The sequence below is a fragment of the Bison bison genome, unplaced genomic scaffold (genome assembly GCF_000754665.1).
Source record: "Bison bison bison isolate TAMUID 2011002044 unplaced genomic scaffold, Bison_UMD1.0 scf7180017473953, whole genome shotgun sequence".
NCBI lineage: Eukaryota > Metazoa > Chordata > Mammalia > Artiodactyla > Bovidae > Bison > Bison bison.
Window position 1 is genome coordinate 1 of NW_011379142.1, and position 1,331 is coordinate 1,331.

A 1,331-nucleotide genomic window follows, 5' to 3' on the forward strand; every position below is an offset into this window, starting at 1 on the left:
CTACCAGGAAACAGACCAAATGCAACAAGGCCACAGCTGCACGAAAAAAGCATAATGAAAAAGAAAGCTGGTCAAAAAGTTAACTCTCAACATGAAAGCAAAGAGCAAACAGTAGAAGATGTCACTGAGCAGTTAGGCAATTGCAGATTAGATAATCAGGAGAAAGCTACTGCTTGTGAACTTCCTTTACAGAATGTAAATACACAGATTTCTTCAAATAGTTCTCTGCAAAAAAAATTAGAAGCTTCAGAAATTTCTGATATTAAATACAGTAGTTCAAAAGTAACTCTTGTAGGCATAAGTAAGAAAAGCGCTGAACATTTTAAGAGGAAATTTGCCAAATCAAACCAAGTTTCTGGGTCAGCTTCCAGTTCATTGCAGGTGTGCCCTGAAATTGCAAAGGCAAACTTACTTAAAGCCCTGAAAGAGACTTTGATTGAGTGGAAGACAGAAGAAACTTTGAGGTTTTTGTATGGCCAGAATTATGCATCTGTATGTCTAAAATCCTCCTCAACCCCTCTGGTTAAAGAAGAAGAACTTGATGAAGATGATACGAACTCTGACCCAGATAGTCATTCCCCTGCCCTGCAGGAGTTGAACAGCTTGGATGAGTCTTTACCATTTAGATCCTCAGATACAGCCATTAAACCACTGCCAAGTTATGAGAACTTGAAAAAAGAAACTGAAACATTAAATTTAAGGATCAGGGAGTTTTATAGAGGACGATATGTTTTGAATGAAGAAACCACCAAATCACAAGACTCAGAAGAGCATGATCCCACCTTTCCACTGATAGATTCAAGTTCTCAGAACCAGATCAGAAAACGCATCGTACTTGAAAAATTGAATAAAGTATTGCCTGAACTTTTGGGACCTCTTCAGATTACATTAGGAGATATTTACACACAACTTAAAAATCTTGTCCATACTTTCAGATTAACAAATAGAAATATTATACATAAACCTGCAGAGTGGACCTTAATTGCTTTGGTGTTGCTGTCAATGAAAAGCTGGCCACAACTGCCTGTAAGTTCACCCAAGTGCCCAGCTTGAACTTGGCATTAGAATGCTTGGATAGAAGGATTTCCAAATATGAACTGCCTTTGGGGAATACCTGCAGACAAGGCTCATGAAATAGGAGAACCTAGTACTCCATCCACTAGCTATAAATAAATAGAGGAGAGGTGAGTAAGGAAATCAGAAGTTTTCTTGGGTAGCTCTCTGGATTTCACTGGACAGAGTCACCTCATCTCCAGTTCTTGCTAAAATACCTTCAGGAATATAGAGAGTCTACTCAAAGTCTAGGGCATCTTTGGACAGTTCTGACAAAT

The 1,331-nt window shown here is 38.5% G+C and overlaps 1 protein-coding gene across 1 annotated transcript; it reads left to right on the top strand.

Moving 5' to 3' along the window:
• Positions 1-3: 3 nt before the first annotated feature.
• Positions 4-1,165, top strand: LOC104987712 (putative RNA polymerase II subunit B1 CTD phosphatase RPAP2; the record flags this gene model as incomplete). The annotated part of the gene is made up of 1 exon (XM_010838792.1): positions 4-1,165. A coding segment is annotated over one exon (1,050 nt), but the record flags the coding sequence as incomplete, so codon positions are not given.
• Positions 1,166-1,331: the final 166 nt, after the last annotated feature.